This window comes from Pyrus communis, chromosome 13 (genome assembly GCF_963583255.1).
Source record: "Pyrus communis chromosome 13, drPyrComm1.1, whole genome shotgun sequence".
NCBI lineage: Eukaryota > Viridiplantae > Streptophyta > Magnoliopsida > Rosales > Rosaceae > Pyrus > Pyrus communis.
Genome location: NC_084815.1, coordinates 22,918,147 through 22,934,272, shown reverse-complemented (window position 1 = coordinate 22,934,272; position 16,126 = coordinate 22,918,147). Strand labels below are relative to the sequence as shown.

Here is a 16,126-nt window from a genome sequence, read left to right as displayed (position 1 = left end):
GCAAATTTCATTTTTAATTTAAAAATGTAATAACCTACATAGAAATACACTATTACATTAATGTCAGAGACTTCAATAAAAAACTAAAATCCACCAAGGTTTCAGTCAAAGAACATTAGTAGTTAGGGACCGCATCCAAAGTGTCCCTTTTTTCTACATGTTTTTATGTTATTAGTATGGAATGCCACCATAACGGTGAATCTGTCATACAAGTTATTCTCCTAATGCACACATGAATAACATTGTTAATTAAAGATTAGGTAGCTTATTGGTTTATTTGTTCATATGTATTCTCAAAACTTAAAATGTGCAACTGAGCCTGCAACGTTCATGAATAACATTACATTGTTAACTAAGCCTTTTTAGCCAAACTGATATCAGAGATAGCATAATTTCTCACTTTGGTCCTAAGATTAAATATCAACATGACTAGCCTTGAGTTTGTCTGCTGTCAATCATTTTGGTACTTCCGTGAAAAATCTCCATTAAAAAAGAATAAAATTACAAAAATACCTTCAATTTTGTCAAATCATTTTGGCTAATTGTTTATTAAATTAAGGATATTTTTATCATTTTGGTTCTTATTTAATAGATATTTTTTTTCGAAATGACCAAAATGACTGACGATGAACAAACTCAGAGACCAAAGTGAGGAGTTAGGTCAATCTCAGAGACCATTTTGGCTAAAATGTCTATTGTTATTAAAGATTGATTTTAAGTAGTGTCAAGATTTTTCTTTAGTAGAGTGATTGGCTGGTGCCACTTATTGCTCTAATACTATTTATATTCATTTGTAAATGAAAGGTCTTAGGTTCGATTCGCACCAAAAACGAATTTGAACTACATTATTGTTAGCCCGTTGTAAGACTTAGCCCACTCATTACCTCTTTAGTGTTGATAATATCGTTTGTTACAAAAAAAAAAGTGATTGGCTGGTATCTAATACCAAATCTACGTTCGAATATTTCTTTCGATATTACTAACATTTCCTTCAAATACAAACACAATATCAACAAAATATCAATATTTATTAATTGTACTCTAAATTAGTACGTCGTACAAAACAATAAATTTCCGTTTTTCGTTTTGGGTTAGTAGCTTCTAGGTTAGGGAACAGGGTAGGATCAAGGCCGAATGTCCATCTTTTTCAGTGCCATGGAAGATGCCAACGGCCTTCCCTCTGCACCCATAAGCATTGCTACACTCCATATTATGTCAAGTAGCCACTAACAACAACAACGTCCTACTCTGTCGTTGAGTGGCAGTTAAGTTGACAAGACACCCGAGGTAGACCCTCCGAACGTCCAAACGAACACCGGCATGAATGGCGCCAAGAAAAAAAGAGACAAGTTATCCTCCAATTCCACGGCAGAAACTATCCCAAAAAATAAAGAAAAAAAAACCACTCTGAAAACATTGTTGTGATGAAATTGCATGAGAATATGACATTTCAATTCACTACTATACGCAGCGAAAGCCATTCTGAAAACATTTCAACTTGAAATCTTCATGAACTTAGAGAACGAAAGAAAAAACCTTCTCCAACACATCATGCAATCATCAGTAACAATTTCTATTTGCAGAAGATTTCCGATCGTTTCCATTCCCGCCGCGAGTTCTCAAACTCGTATACAAGATTCAAGCAGATGGCATAACCAACAATCATCATTCACAATCTTATATGAATTTTGAGAGGATCGATATGAAAATTCTTGAGCAATTTTTCAGAAAAAAAATTTGATTGAATTAACAATAATCAAACGCACCTATTTTCCGAAAATAAAATGGCGTACCTTTTTCTCTTTACTGTGTTCTGTTTTATGAAAAATGAATGGGTCAGTCCAAGGGTTCCTAAGTCATGTACAACACGAAACACTCGGGAGCCCTCAACTCGTAAAAACTCTACTCTTCACAATCTTTTCTACCTCTGTTTCACTCAAATGTCTAACCTCATTCTCCTTCATCCATTTCTCCCCTCTTGCCAAACTACTTTGAAGTTTTTCTTCTTCCATCTTTAAAAGCTTCAAGCCTTCACTTACTTTGGGGAAAAAGCCCTCCGGCCTCAAACACCAAGCCCGAAATGCCCCAAATAAAACCTCCAAATCACTACCAAACCTCTCAACTCCGCTATCATAAAACTTAACATTGCTCATTAGAATACTGCTGAAAAACAATCTATCAATCCCAGCTGCCAAACTTCTCCACACCCCGACAAAGTCTATCCCATTCAAATCAGCTTCTACAACTGATATCTTACATTGCAAATAATCTAGAGCACCAACTAAAAATCTGGACACTGTCCAACCGTCCTCACTCTTTTCTTGCCACTGCCTCCTGTTCTTCGTATAATCTCGACATTGAGCAACAAATCCCCTCAATATAACAACAGACAACTTTTCAGCCCACTCTATTCTAAACTTCTCCAACTTTACAATCTCCTCATGAAAAATACCACTTTCAAGACCTTCCTCTGTCTCGACATTATCACTTTGATCATCAGTGGATTCTCCCGGTTGATCATTTTGACCTGACCATATCTCAAGGAAGAAGACGTCCTCACACCATTCCCTTAAAACCGATTCAAAGTAGCGAGCGGCATTAATGGAGTTTGCAACTTTAACTAGGCCATCATCATCGGTCAAGGCAGTCAGACCTTCAGCTTCTTGGCATCTGATAAGTAAGCACTCCAAAAAATTTTGTATAATAGGTACCCCGGCTAATCTCAGAAACCTAGACCTCATAGAGATGCTAGGCAATGAACGACAACGATCAACCACAGATGATAAACACCGAAGATAGGCACTACAAATTGCAGGAGCTTTGTGATCTTCAGTATCAGATAAAAGAGCCGCTCCTTGGACTTTCATGGTCCAGTTTCTCTCATCACCAGTATCACGTTTCAACTTCTCTAGTATATCCTTTAATTCTATCTCTGCCCATAAATCAAGCCAATCTGGTCGATCACTGAAAATGGATAGAGAAGAAACCTTTAAGAAGTTCCCATCATCCTGAAGTGAAAGCAAGATTCCAGAATTTTCTATCAGAGACTTGATTCGTTTATCAAAAGATATCATCAAGTCAATAAGATGCAGCCAGGATATTCTAGCCTGTGACTGAGTACCTGTTATGCTATCTTCATCTGGTTGTCCAGCATATTTGGGGAATATCTCTTTTGCTAAGTAAGCTGATAAGGATGATACCATTGCTGAAATCCATTCTTCTCTGCAACTGTACCCTGTTAACATTGCTTCATCAACCAGTGGTTGCAATAATTCATCCATAGAGTCAACATAATCCCTGGTGGTCTTGTAGACTAGAGCAAATATGAATTCTGGCTTGTCAACCCATTTTTTGAAATGGCGTTGCGATGCTAATGATATAGGATTTACAAGCTCTTCAATCACCCAAAGTGGTTGGTGAAGAGCAAGTTCACGATTATAGCCCTCTAGTTGACGCGATTTTCTTCGTCTCTGCAACTCCTGGAGGCCGCACAAGGCTAAAAAGTTTTCACAGTACTGGTCTTTGAGGTCTCCTTGCATCGTGAAAAGAGGATTCAGAACTTCAGTTGATCTCCCTGTATCTGGAGTTGAGGAAGTCAAAGTGGCAAGAGGTGGTGGCCATCCAAGGGAAGTAAGCAGGGCCCAGTGATCTGCTATAGCATGAGGTCTTAAAACAGCCAGAGCTCGATCTACTCTGTGATCAACTGCTGACACAAGATGTGCCCATTGAGGGTGTGTCTTTGTAACAGCAGTTAAAACATCTTCTATCAACTTAAGAGTTTTAATAGCACCCAGACGCATTTCCTGCCAGAGAAAAAATGAGGACTTTGCAAAATAAATAGGATATAAGAAATTGTAATTACTAAATTACTTTGTTTTTGCAAACAAAGTGTACTTACTTCTGAATTCTGTCTTGCTGAATGTTTCCACGAGTTTTTCTTCATGGTAGAAGATACAGCATCTTCAATATCACCAATCATAGTTTGAAGCTTCAATGCAGTCTCTGAAGATAAAAATAAAGGACCAAAAAACTGTGAGAAAGTTTGATGTCGAATATACAGATAGTACTATGCTTCTCAGTAGTTAGTAATGCTAGGAAACAAAATGTAGTACAGGCATACAAAACACAGAAGACAGAGGCTAAGTGGGTAAGTTAAAGGAGTACTTCATATTAACAAAAAAATCTCTCCCAAATGTGATAAACAAATTTGGCTGCATGATTTTGAAGAAGTCCAACAATTAATGTAACCACTACTAAGAACGCATTGACATTTCTACTAATTAAGGGGCCCATTTGATAACTATTTCATTTTTAGTTTTTCACTTTTTGTGCTAGAGATAGAGGAAAAAATAAAAGAGAAAACTGAGGAACAGAAAATAATGAAGGGAAGACGGAGGAATGGAGATTATATGAAAACAAAAACTTGAAAGTCAAAACGAACGAGATGAAATTGTTTTCAGTTTTTTGGTTTTTAGTTTCATTTTGTGTGTCATTTCACACACATTTCTTCCACCACGCCATCCTTCTTTCAAATTCCTTCATTCCTCGTTTCTCCCACATACCTTTCCTTCATCTATGGCACAAAAAGAATGAAAACTAGAAACTAAGAATGATATATTTATCAAACGGGCCCTAAGAAATAGGATGAGAACCGGGATTCTCATGTTTAGTAACGAGCCATTTATGGTTTCGCAGAACAGATTCAGCTTCATGGTTCTACATTAGCAATTTGTTACTGCCTAAAATAATATGTGATCATACCACAAATAATTGAACCATCAATGTAGTATTTCATAATTGATCTTACTATTATCCAAGGATTGAAGAACAATCCTTCGGTTATGCATTTCCGGTCTCGATTCAAACAAAGTGAGCTAATTGTAAAACAACTATAATCTGAAAAACTAAACCTTTTCAGATAAATCTAGTTTCTTAAATTTATCAGTTCATCTTCCAAATTCAGTTCCATTGTGTCCCAAGAAACGCACCTACGTATGTTCGAACCGACTCGACTCTCGCCACTTCCTTGGCCAACGCCGGTAGCTCCTCCCCCAATATCTGCTCCGCCCTCTCCTTTCCTTCTCCATCTAAAAACAAAAGGTATCCAAATTAGCGAAACAAAAAACGAAATTATACCCAAAAATTGAAAATTTTAGCCAATTGCATTCAGAATTGCCCGAATATCAATACCAGCACACACAAACCTGAAGTGCGAGAGCTGGTGGAGGATCCGAGACCCGTCAATTGGGCATTGATGCCGCCTAAGAGGCCGTGGACTCTATCGGAGAACGAAGCGTAAGTTAGAAGCGAGGATCCGAGGATCCGATTCAGGTCGATTAGGGTTCGATCCAGGTCGCCGCACTGGGCTTGGAGCTCCGACAGGAGAGTCGGAGCCCCGCTCAGATTTTCATTGGTCCGAAACTTGTCGTCGATGAAGGAGATGACCGAGGGCGGGAGGTCGGATGCTGGAGGGAAGGTCTGGACCGCCGAGTCCATGATGGTCTCAAGCCATTTGGGTCCGGTGGTGCGAGTGGGAAATTTGAATGGTGCGCGAGGGCGTTTTAGGGTTTTTAATGGGAATTTCAGCGACTGGAAAGCTTTTTGCGTTGGTTGAGAGACGGAGACTGAAATTTGACTCCCACCAAATACCGTTATCCGTTGCGCGGGTCAATTCGTGGACTAAATTGTTGTTGGGCTTGGGCTTTAGTAAATCATGTTGGGGCTTCGAATGGGGCAACTATAGTTTTGTTTTTGGAGGAAGGTTATGCCCTAGAAAGACTATATTCACACATCCCAAATTACTTCTTTTACACCCTTTTAATTTTTTAATATTTTCCTCTCAAGTGTTAGTGGTGTGTAGAAAATATTAAAAAAAATAAAAATGTGTGCAAGAAGTAATCTGGGGTGTGTGAATATAATCTCTCTATACTCTACTCTACGCCTACCCACCATGGGGAAAATATAGGCTCTGACCGTCGGTCCATGTTATATGTCCGATCATTCTCACAAAATATGAGATCTCATGTATGTACTCGATTCCATGTTGAGCCAACACCTTCTAAACTGCTCACCCACAAGAATTACTTCGGCTTCATCATTGGTGCGGGGCATGTAACTATGTAAGGCAAGTCAGTAAGACATCAAAGTGGAGAGATTTTTCAATGTGGTGGGAATACGGCCCGGTACACCAATTGTAATATAATTGGTTGAGAACTTGATAAAAAAAGAAATTTCCAATCAATTGTATTATGATAGATAGTATATCAGGCCGTGTTCCCAACACACTGAAAATTTCTCGTCAAAGTGGAGCTAGATTAACAACAAAGCAGAGGTTGAGGGTAGACCTGTAAACGGGTCAGTTTACTGGGTTTGGGTCGAATTGAACCCGATCCGTTAATTTAACCGGTCATTCGAACCCAACCCGTTAAGTTAACGGATCACCCAAACCCAACCCGTTAATTTAACGGGTCATCTATTTCACCTGTTAACATTTTTTTTTCTTTCTTTTCTTTTTTCTCAAATCAAATCAAATCAAATAATTTCAAGAGAAAACACAACACACAAACACCAAATACAAACAAATCAGCAACAACAGCTGCCATGGGAGACGTAATAGTGTTGTACGCAGCTCCAAGAATGGGTCACATCATTTCCATGGTGGAGCTCGCCAAGCTCATCCACCGTTACGGCCCCCACAAGTTCTCCATCACCATTATTTACACCTACGGCAACTTCTTCCACACCCCTAAGTACGATGTTGTCTGGAACTCCGGTCAAACTGGTCCTTCCATGAACCACCAAGTTCGCATCATTAATCGAAATCTGTGGTGTCACCGTCATGGTTAATGACTGCATGCCCAACTAATGTCTCACAACATGAAATGGCATTGACATACATACATTATTAGAACAACTAATTAACACATTTCACATTCAATGGGATAAAACAAAACAAAAATTCAAGTTTTATATTTATAATCAACAATCAGATAAAATATTTCAAATTTCATCTTTGGTTCCTAAGTCAAAAACACATAATCTTTGGGAACAAAAAAGATACCATCAATGGAAAAAAATTAAGAACCCAAGTGAGTTGCATGTTTGTTTTTCTGGTAAATGTAAAAATTTGAGGCAAAACTGATGCAGAAAACAAAAACCTAGAAGCGAAAAAGGGAAAAATTGAGGATTTTGAAGCAAACAAAGAGGTCAGGCCTTGTCTATATCCGCCGCATCTTCACTCCCACGGTGGGAGTCCCACCCTTTCCATTTCCTTTCGCCAATTCCCTCGTGTCACAAATAAAATTACCCAAACATCAGCAGCACCGCAATCATGGTCGACTTCGTTCGCCAAGCCTGTGTTTCTCCATAACAGGTGTTAACGGATGGTTAATAGGTTCGCGGGTTCACTCAAAATGACCCGTTATTTAACGGATTATCTCGTTAACCACCCACCCCGTTTATCACTCATCCGAATATTAATTTTAAAAGGTCGGGTTGGGTGGGGTTGAAAATGCTAGGTGTAGTTGAGGGTGTTTGTGAGACAGTGGGTGGATCAAATAAGGGAAGTTTTGTTGTTAAGAATTTTTCAACCGACAAATCTTTCATTCAATCATTCTACGTTGGGCTTTACTAAACATTGTTAATGGACTCAAATAGGCCGACTACATTGGGGTTGGACTAAACTATAGTTGAGCTTACTTTTTTCTCAAGGTTTTGTATTTATCCTTCGCATAAATTCTAGAGTCTAACTGCCGGATCACTTCACCATTTCGACCCTTTCAAAAGAGTTGAATCTCTGTATTAGGCCCATACAACCCCAAGTTGATCTTGGGGTGTTGAGTTTGCTTCCTTGCCGCACGCAAGAACACTCGCACATGAGTATTGAAGTTTTTTTATGTGATTTTATGGAGAAACATTTTCCTTGTGCTTCTCCCTATAAAATGATTCTGGTCGTTCCAGAAACACTTCTGAATGAGCCCTCAATCTACCGGGGAAAAAAAGAAAAAAAAACTAATTGTGAGGTTTGAGGTGGTCCAAAAGCGTGGCAATGGGTAAAGGAGGAGATAATCTTATTATTCATCATGTGTGAGGATTTTAGATAAACACTATCCCAATCTTGGATTGCCTTCCTTTTTATGTATAGTGCAAATAAACCAACCCACCATTTGTAAACGCATCTAAATTTTGTCCACAATTTTAAGCTTTTACATTTTGGACCACTTGAAACATGTCGATGAAGCATGAAAGTCTAAACACTTTCAAATTAGTGTGCTATAAGCATGAAAATCCCTGACTTTGGTAAGCAAGCACCTTAGTGTCTTTATGAGTGGAGATTAATCTCGAACACGGGGCCTCAAATGTAGTACCGCTGTTCTTAATTGATTATTAAAATTGATTTTGTTTTTATTGTTTGATATGGTGTAGGAAGGAAGCTGTATTTAGAATCACATTGCCAAAATGTTACATGATAAGGTTGAAACCTGAAGAATTGATATTTTGGGAAGTAAAATTTTGGATAAACCCTTTCTTTCTTGCTTTATGGATTCCCTTTTTTGAACTTTCCATTTTCAATCAATCCATTTGGTTAGCGCCAAAGGAAAGACAATCACTTTTATTCACCTCAGACGAATGCGATAGTAACTCAACCAGTTAGGTCGAATTTAATTTCAACGTGATATAATACAATAAGATCTTCAATTTGAACAAGCTACCACACACAAGACATCGAGTTTGAAACATCGAATGCGGCGAGAATTGCTACAAAATATCAATAAAAACTTCAGAACTCTCCAACTTTACTTTTTACTGCTCAAAAGGGCTAGCCTTTCTTCATTAATCTCAAAAAGTTGAGATTGCTGTTTTCCTTTCTAGGTGCTTTGAAAACCATCTTATCCAAAAACAGCTCCATGGAATTTGCTGACATCATTAAAATATGCTGACAGAAAGTAAAAAAGTAAAAAAAATTCACAGCCACACGAGGAAAAGTTATAAAATTAAAAAAATTAAAAAAAAATAAAAACAGTAAAAGTGGGATTTGAAGTCCAAGTTCAACAGCAGCAGACACGGAGATCAACGACGCACGAGCCCGCCACGTGAGCAGCTGAAAAGGGAGTTGATGGGTGGGGACCACGTCAGCATTTCGCCGTTTTTGCACAAAATAAGGTACGATTTTTTGTACTTTTTTATGTTTTAATTTCTCTGGCGGATTATGATTGGCTGCCAACAGAGATTTATTCATTTTTTCGTGCAGTAAAAGTACGCCCTGCTGCAGTGCGAGCCAGTACAAATAATCAATAAAAAGTCATAAAAAAAGGACAATTCATGTTTTTTTTTTGGCTGTAATATGATGAAGTACAAGAATATTATGATTTTATGTGGTACTTAAAAATAAATAATATTCTAAAGTGTTTTTAGAAATTTAACGGTTAAAATATCTAAAATATTCTGTACAGTGTTCTAAATTTTTTCGAGAAATATAACCATGTGGTCGATAAGATAAAAAAAAAATGAAAAATAAAAGAAGAAAGAGAGGGAATATTGGCTGCCTCATCAATGGCTGCTGAATGACATTTAAATACTAGATTTTACTATAATTTTAAAATAACCCATAAAAATTTTGAAAACATTAATACATGCTGGTGTATGTTAAGATTTAGTGGTTAAAAATCTTAATTATAATACTTTCAAAGCATTCTAGAAGGTGAAAATTGTATCAATGATATCTCAACGTTAATACAATTGGAGTAATGGTCTATCAACTAAAAATTTGTAATTATTAGTCCCTTAACTCATCAAAATGTGCAGTTATAGTCTTTTTCGTCAACTCCATCAAAAGTTTTGTCAAATGAGTCATGGTGGAAGGACTATGGCTATAATTGGTTTAAAGATGAGGGACCCCATTGCTACAATATTCTCATTTGATTTTTCATATTTGCCCCTTTATTCAGTCTTACATGTGTGACACATAACTCATTTCGACGGAAATTCTTAGGGCAGTTGACAAAAAGAACCATAGTTGCACATTTTGATGAGTTAAGGGACCAATGATCACATATTTTTAGTTAATGATCATTACTCTAATTAGGTTAAAGTTGAAAGACATTTGCTACAATTTTCTCTACTAGAAAAGAAAAATGATTGTCACACCAATTTTCTCCTTCTACACGCACATGTTTAATTATGTCCGTTATTTTCATTTGATTTATTCATTCTAATGCTAAAAAATAAAGAGAAATGTATAAAAGGCTAAAAAGAATGAAAATAAGCTCCCACTAGAAAATCACTTCAAATTCAACGGTAAGTGATCATGAATCTCTTTGGCAACCAAGAAAACGGAACTTTCGTTTTCTATATTGATCTCCGTTTCTCTTTTGCTCTACACTATAACACACGAATTTTTTCGGTCCGAACATTCGTATAAGGCACAAGCTCAAGGAGGTATGAACCGGAATGAGACCAAAATACACAGGGCCAAGGTGTTTGGTGTGTGCAATTAGAAAAATCTGAGATTGCCAAAACAAACAGAGATTACAGATATGGTATTTCACCAACTTTTTTCTTTCCCTAAACAAACAGAGAGAGAGAGAGAGAGGGCCGAATTTCCTAATACGCCTCGAAACACTTTCTTCGATCGCCATTTAATCACCGGCAAGAAAGGAAAGAAAAAGACCCTGTAAACACGAAGAAACATCGGTCACAAAATCTGTTCCCCCAAGTCAAAAACAACAAGGTTTCATACATGAGAGTTTTCCAGAGCAATCGCTATCATAGCTAAATGACACATCTATGAAATGGATGCATCTGCTAAAGAACACGTCTAAGAAGATATATATATATATATATATATATATGTATATGTATCTGTCAATGCCTGTGACGTATGAGTTAATAGCAACGAATGTCGCTTACCACAGCATTCCTGGAAACATTCATGTAACCAAACATTGAAAACACCTCATCAGCAATTTTCAATGCGGAAGTGGTTGCTTGCATCAGCTCTTACTCAATTTGTGTTTCTGAATGTATGATTTCAGAAGCATCAGTTTTGATGTGTACATTCGTTGAATCGAGCAACATCTTCAATTGCGAAAACAGAAGAGAAATCCAAGCTTCCTACTCATTTCCTTGTCTTCAAGTTCATCCAGGAAAGAAATTTAAAACTTTACCAAATCGATACACAACCCATATATGTTGTCACAATTGTATAGAAGCTAATTCACGGAAGCAATACGTCATCATCTTTTGAAAAGGAAAGGAAGCGAAAAAAACCCTAAATATACACTGATGCAATGGCAAACAGCTCAAATAAACCTAAGAGTTTATGACTAACCTGATAAAAAAGACTTTGACATCGATTACAATACAGCGAACGTTAACCAAACAGTAATGCAGTCCTCATAAAGGGTTATGCAGCGGCAAATAATGGGCGCGACAAGAAAATGGGCATGCTTATTATGACAATGAGAGATTGATATGGTAAGCACTAAAATGACTTTAGATGGAATGAAATGCAGAAGCATTTAGAAAACGTAAGGAAAATTTAAGGAACAAAATAGCATGACAAGAAAGAGGAAAACCTGATGTACAAGTCCCACCTGTGGTCGAAAAACTATCTAACTTGATCTGAGCTCGTTGCAGAAAAAATGAAGTAAATTTCACCATGCAATTGCTTTCCGGATTAAGTTCTCTGAGAACAACAGTCATCTGTGAGGCTTATAAATCACTGTTTCTGCTTCAAAAATGCCATGAGGCCTTGAAAATAATGCCAGGATTTCATTAGATGCACTCTCAATGAGCAAAGGCATCGTCAATGGAGTCCCGTGTTCGCTTCGGCTCATGGCGATTCCAACTTGATAAACCAGATCCAAAAGATGGATCCAGTTTAACTTGCAATGACCAACCACATTTACTACATAATATATACATATATATTTGCATCAAACCATATTGTTCTCGTTTAAGTATCTCTCCACATCGTTCATATAATTTGATCAACATGGAAAGGCTAATCATCTATATCGAGAAAAATATACATAAAAGTTACTTTCTGGACAAATATATACAAGCCTAGCGAAGTTTTCCACAAAGAATTCAACTTTAGCAATGAAACTGAGCAGCAAAAGTGTTATAAACATTTAACTTCAAAATTTCCATTGAAAAAAGATAGAAAGAAAGAAATCAAGTTCACAAGAAAAAGAAGAGGGGTAATTCAAATTAAAGTTCTTCATACGGATTGGAAGAAGTTCCTCCAACCTACATTATAGTTTAGGGTCCATTCAGATTGTGCAACAGTAGTGAGTGAAAACGCATATAGAAGGAACATAAGAATATAAATCTATATCAGAAACGGAAGTCATTCTTTGTTCTGTCCTCCAAAATGGGAGGGGAAAAGAGACTTTGGAAATATAAGCTTAGGAAATAAACGAAATGAAGAACTTGAACCATTACACAATTCTGCAATTTTTCAATAAAACTTATGAAAATAGACATAAAAACCTAAAACATGTACCGGTACCGCAGTTTATTCAACTTTTCCTGTTCTACATGATGCCAACCTTTCTGAAAACTCTCAAAGTTACCAAAGGGATAAAAAAAAAACGAGACACAATAAAGTTTAAAAGATAAAAAAGGAAAACAACTTTTCAGGCCTTCTTCTGTGAATGTATCTATGACTCTAAATTAAAACCTGAATTTCCCAAAAAGGAGGGCCGAGATTACCCACGAGCTGGAATCCCATCTCCTTGAAAACTGAAGATTGCAAATTCTACCCAGGATTCCATGCAGCGCAGACGGTGCCACTGAAACCGGACGCCACAGCCCTCAGCATCCCATCACCGCACAATTATACACAAAGCTGCCAGAAGGTTTTCTGGCAAGTAGGTTCCACTGTGGCGGGCCTCCATCAGGGACCCAAGAATTAAGTTCAATTGTCCCTCCGCCTAAGGCCCTAGGTCCACCAATTACAATTAACCGATCTCCACATGCCCTAAATGCTATTCCCCAACCATTCATCGAGGCTGCACGCTCAGGCAAACTCCCAACAGTGATCCACATGTTCCTCTCCTTATCATATCTCCTCACCTCCTGTTCCGCATAATCTGCAGCATACAATATGTTATTTACAACTGCCAAAAGAGGAGGTGCCGCAGCTGCAGCAGGTGCCTCAAGTTCCCCAGCATTTCTTCCAGGGAACATGTTAGGTATCTCAGTCCAAGTCCCCTTCTCCAAATCGTACACCTCTCCACACGTAAGTTGCTTTTGGTCGCCCGCTCCTGTCCCACCAATGACATAAAACTTCCCATCCATAAATACCCCAGAGCACATTCTTCTAGGTTTATTCATGCTAGGAAGAGTCAGCCAAGTTCCTGTTTCGGAATTATAAAGTTCAGCAGAGTTCAAGACATTGCCACGTGGATCGCAACCACCTGCGAGAATTGCAAGTTCCCCACGGCTTGCAGAACCGAACAAGCATCTAGGTGTATTCATCTCAGTGCCCGATGACCACGTGTTGGTCAAAATGCTGTATCTATAAACAACATGGGACGTTATTTCCCTTCCAAAAACAAGAAGTTCTGTACCAACGGCTAACGACTCCTTGTCTGAACACATGAAACACTCGTTTGACGCCATTCTAGGTAAATGCATCCAACGTCGGAGATCTGGATCAAATGCCTCCCATTCAAGGAGGCTGCAAGAGAAGTAAACCCAAGGTTCAACAATGCCCACTTTCCGCCTCAGTGTGTACAGCTCCCCACTCCGAATCAGAGAGCGGAAGTTCTTATTCAGCGAGGCAATAGAGCCATAATCAGACCTTGAGCAGCGAAGGAGACAGTTGATTGAGATATCCCGGCCAAGTTGGTGGATCAGTGAACTTGAATCAGAATTGCCACCTCCCTGATGCCCGTCATTTGATTGGTCCTTGGCAGGGGGAAGACCATTCAGATCCATAACCACATCCCCTCCCAGAATAGCATCTGATAGCTTGCATACCTTCCTCAATGTGATTTCATCATCGTCTTCAATGGGGCGCTTATTGTTTGAGAGCTCCATAACACGGTGAGTATTGTAAATCCATTTGCTCTCTTGCTCACAAGAGCTGGGCAACTCCCTTGACACAAGATAGGAAGGACCTTCCAACATCTTGTTGGAATTCTCCAACTCGACTGACGGTGAAGAAACCCTTCCTTTGGTATCCATCAAAACAAAATCAATGATGAGTATACAAAACGAAATTCATACGCCTTAATTACTCCCACATGCAAACCAATTATCTGCCAAACACAGATAATCCTCAGATTAACTCATGATACCACAAATAACGATTTCACATATCCAAAAACACACAACATAACAGATAAATCAAAATTCCAGTACTTATATAACATGTTCATGTGTGGGGGGTGCTAATACAAATCCCAAAAAAAAACCGCCCGAAATCCGAATTTCCCATACAGAGAACCACATGCAACAATGCATTTCGGATCAAGGGCATATCCATATCAATCAAACAATCCTCACTCATTCATTTCAAGTAAAACAGCTGAAAATTCAAGTAAGAAAACAAAAACTTGCATGCACAAATCCAATCCGTTCCCATAGATAAAATTTACCCAATTAAGATCTTATGGTTCGGATTCCCGAATGGAAAAAGTACAGAAAAAGCAAAACGAAAACACAATCAATTGAAAACCGATTACTCCACTCCCCACCCTGCAATCAAAACGTTAATGCAGCAGCTAAATCCAACCACAAAGAACGTTTCTTTCACAGAAGTAAATTCACAGAGAGATCCATTTCAAATTTCCCATCAACATTCAAGAACCCATTTGCTCTTTTCATTTTTTAACCACCTGGAACTCATCAAATCATGCAGCTCGTCCCCCAAAAAAAGCAAAAACCATGGCAAAAAATGAACAGAAAGCTTCAGGAAAACAAAAACGCAGAGCAAAAAAAGCTTACAAATTTGATGAGAAGAAGACGGTGCGTTCTGCCCCAGCTCTTCTTCTTCTTCTTTCTCCTCCTTCTCCTCCTCCTCCTCCTTCTCCTTCTCTCTCTCGCTCTAGATTCTCTCTCCTTTGCTTCTGGTTATATTCGCTGTGTGGGAGAGTAATGTATTAAATAATACATATATATAAAGGCTAAGACAATAATATTTTAATTCAATTTTTTTTAATTATTTTTTTACAGAATAGAAAAGAGGCTGGTGTGGGACCCGCATTTGAGTCGCCGTTTGGGATTGCGGCCAAGAGGTACCGAAACTGGTAACGGCCGTTTCCCACGTGTTAGAAACCCGGGTGGGCCCCGTCCGAGTAGATAAACGACAAGTCTACGCTGCGTTGTAAGGCGCATTTGGTGATTGCAATTGTTGGTTTTTGTGAAATTATATTTTTGATCCTTTTTTTTTTTTTCTTTTTTTTAAGCTCTGCTTTTCTGGATTTCTTCTTTTCCTTTAAGGAATGCCTCCCTCGATTTTATTGCTTGCTTCGTTGTGTTTTGAATGAGTTTGGATTCCTTGGGATAAGTATCGGTTTCATTTTCTGAAAAAGGATAAGGATAATTTCAATGCCATGCAAGAAAGACGAAACAGTCTAACGTTCACAAAATTCAGAATTCTAGATTAGTACGACCACTAAATATTATTAATGTTCAGAATGGTTCATCGATAAGGTCATGAAAAGTATTTAGGAGGAGTGTCTAGTGTGGTTGCGCTAAGATGATCAACTTCTGGAACGTTGAATACTTCATCAGCACCGAAGTAGACTGTTAATGTTTAGAATAGTTCATCAGTGCGATTCTGATGTGTTCTGTAAGAGATTTTAATATAAGAACGTGACGATCAAACTTTAAAACTGTGAATGCGTCATTATAATATTAATATATATTCAGCATACGTTATTGAGTATACAATTAGCTTCGATAGCTATTTTACGTAAAATGCATGCAGAGTTTTTTTTTTTATCATTTCATCGTACGTATGTATATTTGTTATTTATCGTGAAAGTTAACTTAGAAACAAAGTAATCATTATAAGCAAGTGGTGAATTTCTATACTGGTTAGAGTCTTGCTCTTCAACGTAATGTGTCACCAATTCAAATCGTCTCATTCTCTTTAATGTAAATTAGTGTA

At 38.0% G+C, this 16,126-nt stretch overlaps 2 protein-coding genes across 4 annotated transcripts; both read right to left on the bottom strand.

Annotated features, from left to right (window-relative positions):
- Positions 1–978: 978 nt before the first annotated feature.
- Positions 979–5,599, bottom strand: LOC137713106 (RINT1-like protein MAG2). 2 transcript variants are annotated; one of them, XR_011065275.1, is made up of 5 exons: positions 5,205–5,599; positions 4,989–5,087; positions 3,899–4,002; positions 1,794–3,803; positions 979–1,375 (listed from the first exon to the last, which is right to left on the bottom strand). XR_011065275.1 is itself a non-coding variant. In XM_068452361.1 (4 exons), exons 1-4 carry the CDS (start codon positions 5,494–5,496, stop codon positions 1,887–1,889), a joined length of 2,412 nt encoding a protein of 803 aa, XP_068308462.1. In that variant the 5' UTR covers positions 5,497–5,599; the 3' UTR covers positions 979–1,886. The 2 variants fall into 2 exon arrangements, 1 of the variants encoding a protein (XP_068308462.1); XM_068452361.1 differs by having other exon boundaries at positions 979–3,803.
- Positions 5,600–12,443: 6,844 nt separating this feature from the next.
- Positions 12,444–15,094, bottom strand: LOC137713205 (F-box/kelch-repeat protein At1g74510-like). Of its 2 annotated transcripts, none has more exons than XM_068452479.1 (2): positions 14,959–15,094; positions 12,444–14,183 (listed from the first exon to the last, which is right to left on the bottom strand). In XM_068452479.1, the coding sequence occupies exon 2, from the start codon at positions 14,137–14,139 to the stop codon at positions 12,820–12,822; it is 1,320 nt and encodes a 439-aa protein (XP_068308580.1). In that variant the 5' UTR covers positions 14,140–14,183; positions 14,959–15,094; the 3' UTR covers positions 12,444–12,819. The 2 variants fall into 2 exon arrangements, with proteins under 2 accessions (XP_068308580.1, XP_068308579.1); XM_068452478.1 differs by having other exon boundaries at positions 12,444–14,270; positions 14,959–15,087.
- Between the last annotated feature and the right edge of the window lie 1,032 nt (positions 15,095–16,126).

Excerpts from the sequence above, each read along its gene's own strand:
- LOC137713106 (XM_068452361.1), bottom strand. The coding sequence starts at position 5,496 with ATGGACTCGGCGGTCCAGACCTTCCCTCCAGCATCCGACCTCCCGCCC. Across the intron at positions 5,088-5,204 it reads CACCAGCTCTCGCACTTCAG|ATGGAGAAGGAAAGGAGAGG; the intron begins GTTTGTGTGTGC and ends TTTTGTTTTTAG. Across the intron at positions 4,003-4,988 it reads GTCGGTTCGAACATACGTAG|AGACTGCATTGAAGCTTCAA; the intron begins GTGCGTTTCTTG and ends TTTTATCTTCAG.
- LOC137713205 (XM_068452478.1), bottom strand. The coding sequence starts at position 14,196 with ATGGATACCAAAGGAAGGGTTTCTTCACCGTCAGTCGAGTTGGAGAAT.